At 34.3% G+C, this 1,809-nt stretch overlaps 1 protein-coding gene across 1 annotated transcript; it reads right to left on the minus strand.

Annotated features, from left to right (window-relative positions):
• LOC131608136 (1-aminocyclopropane-1-carboxylate synthase 7-like) lies at positions 1 to 1,809 on the minus strand. The gene is made up of 3 exons (XM_058880070.1): positions 1,558 to 1,809; positions 1,191 to 1,462; positions 1 to 1,097 (listed from the first exon to the last, which is right to left on the minus strand). Exons 1-3 carry the CDS (start codon positions 1,726 to 1,728, stop codon positions 233 to 235), a joined length of 1,308 nt encoding a protein of 435 aa, XP_058736053.1. The 5' UTR covers positions 1,729 to 1,809; the 3' UTR covers positions 1 to 232.

Consider the following 1,809-nt stretch of genomic DNA (forward strand, 5'->3'; position numbering starts at 1 on the left):
TTCAATTTAAATGATACAACAACTGAGTTTCTAAAGAACTTGCTAATTATTAAAGCAAGCAAACAAGAACTAGTTACATTATCGCACTTCAGATGAAACTGTTTTTTACAGTTTCCTGATAACACCGACAAAGAATTTATCAAAATGGCCATCTATTAACCATTTAAAAAAATAGAAATAATATATGAATAGTAATGAAATATTATTTGTCAAATTTAGCATGCCAATGCCATTATTCTTTCTTTGTCCTTGTTCTCTTAGCCATGAATTTACGTATTCTTTCCAATGCAATTTCAAGAGTTTCTTCACTCATATTTGCAAAACACACTCTAAACCAACCTGCTTCTGAACAATGACATGAACACCCCGGTGATATATTCAATTTCACTTCTTTCAATATCACATTCCAAAGTTCTAATTCACCTTCCTTACTTGATTCCTTCAATAGTGGACTCATATTCATCCAACAAAACAATCCTGCATTCCCTCTCAAACACTCTATTCCAACACTTTTCAAACCTTCAACTATCATATCATATCTCTTCTTCAATCTTTCCCTATTAATCTTAATGTACTTTTCCGTAAATTCCTTGTCTGATAGCATATTAGCCAAAAACTGTTGTGTTTGTGAGGATATTAAGGAAAAACTCGACATTCTTCTTGCTGTTGTTACAACCTTATCATTGTATGAATAAACTGTCCCAACTCTAAAACCAGGTAGACCGAGATCTTTTGAAAGACTGTAAACAATGTGAACTCTATCAGCTTCTTTGTAATTACGAGCTTCGAGAATTTCAGCTACACTTACAAACTCATTGGAAGAAAAGACCGAGCCTGAGTAGATTTCGTCGGAGATGAGGTGGATGTTCTTTTCTGTGACAAAGTCAAGAATTTGTTCTAGAACTGCACGCTGAATGGTTATACCTAAAGGGTTGGAAGGGTTTGTTATGAGTACTCCACTCACTTTCATGTTCATTGATTGAGCTTCTTTGTAAGCAGCTTGTAAAGCTTGTGGTGTAATTTGGAAATTGTTAGAGCTGTTGCAGTGAATTGGCACTATGTTTACACCAGTTCTCCACCTTAAATCTCTATCAAACCTACAAAAGTACAAGAAGACGATAAGTATACAAATTATTCATATCATATATATAGTACAAGAAATTGCATGGCTGCATGGTGTATATTGTTACCCTGGATAGTAAGGAGTAGGAACAAGCAAAGCATCTCCAGGATTAGCAAGAATGAAGGTCAAGAGCTCATTGGCAGCAGTTGCACCAGCAGTAATGACAATTCTTTGAGGATCAAATTTGGCTCTACCACCTCTTATTTGTTCCATGAAGGTTGCCATTGCAGTTCTGAAGGATATAAGACCATGATAGTCTTGAAATAATGCATTCTCTCTAAAACCATTATAATCCTCTGGGTGATCTTTCAAGTACTTTTCTACCATATCAAATGAAACCTGAGCACAGCACATTAAAGTAGATTAGTATTTTAATCAGAAGCTAGAACTATAACTATTAACTTGAATTGAATAATATATTAATATAGACTTACTTGATTTTCAGCCAATCCCATTTGAATAACACCTGAAGAGTTGGTTAACTCATGATAAGGATTTTCATCATAGGCTTTCCATCCAGCAAAGTAAGGTGAGTTTTCACCATGAGTATCAGAAAGTGCAATGTTTGAAAGCTGAACACATGGTTGTTCTATCTCAAGACCCATATTAGTAATGAATTGAATTCTGTTAGTAAGAGAAAGAAAGAATATTATTATTATGGAAGAGAGAAAGTTGATATATAGAGA

Source organism: Vicia villosa, linkage group LG5 (genome assembly GCF_029867415.1).
Source record: "Vicia villosa cultivar HV-30 ecotype Madison, WI linkage group LG5, Vvil1.0, whole genome shotgun sequence".
NCBI classification, from domain to species: domain Eukaryota; kingdom Viridiplantae; phylum Streptophyta; class Magnoliopsida; order Fabales; family Fabaceae; genus Vicia; species Vicia villosa.

Bases quoted from the DNA above. Each gene is read 5' to 3' on its own strand.
- LOC131608136 (XM_058880070.1), bottom strand. From the start codon at position 1,728: ATGGGTCTTGAGATAGAACAACCATGTGTTCAGCTTTCAAACATTGCA. The intron at 1,463-1,557 runs GTAAGTCTATAT...TGCTGTGCTCAG, and splicing joins TGGGATTGGCTGAAAATCAA to GTTTCATTTGATATGGTAGA. The intron at 1,098-1,190 runs GTAACAATATAC...GTACTTTTGTAG, and splicing joins CCTACTCCTTACTATCCAGG to GTTTGATAGAGATTTAAGGT.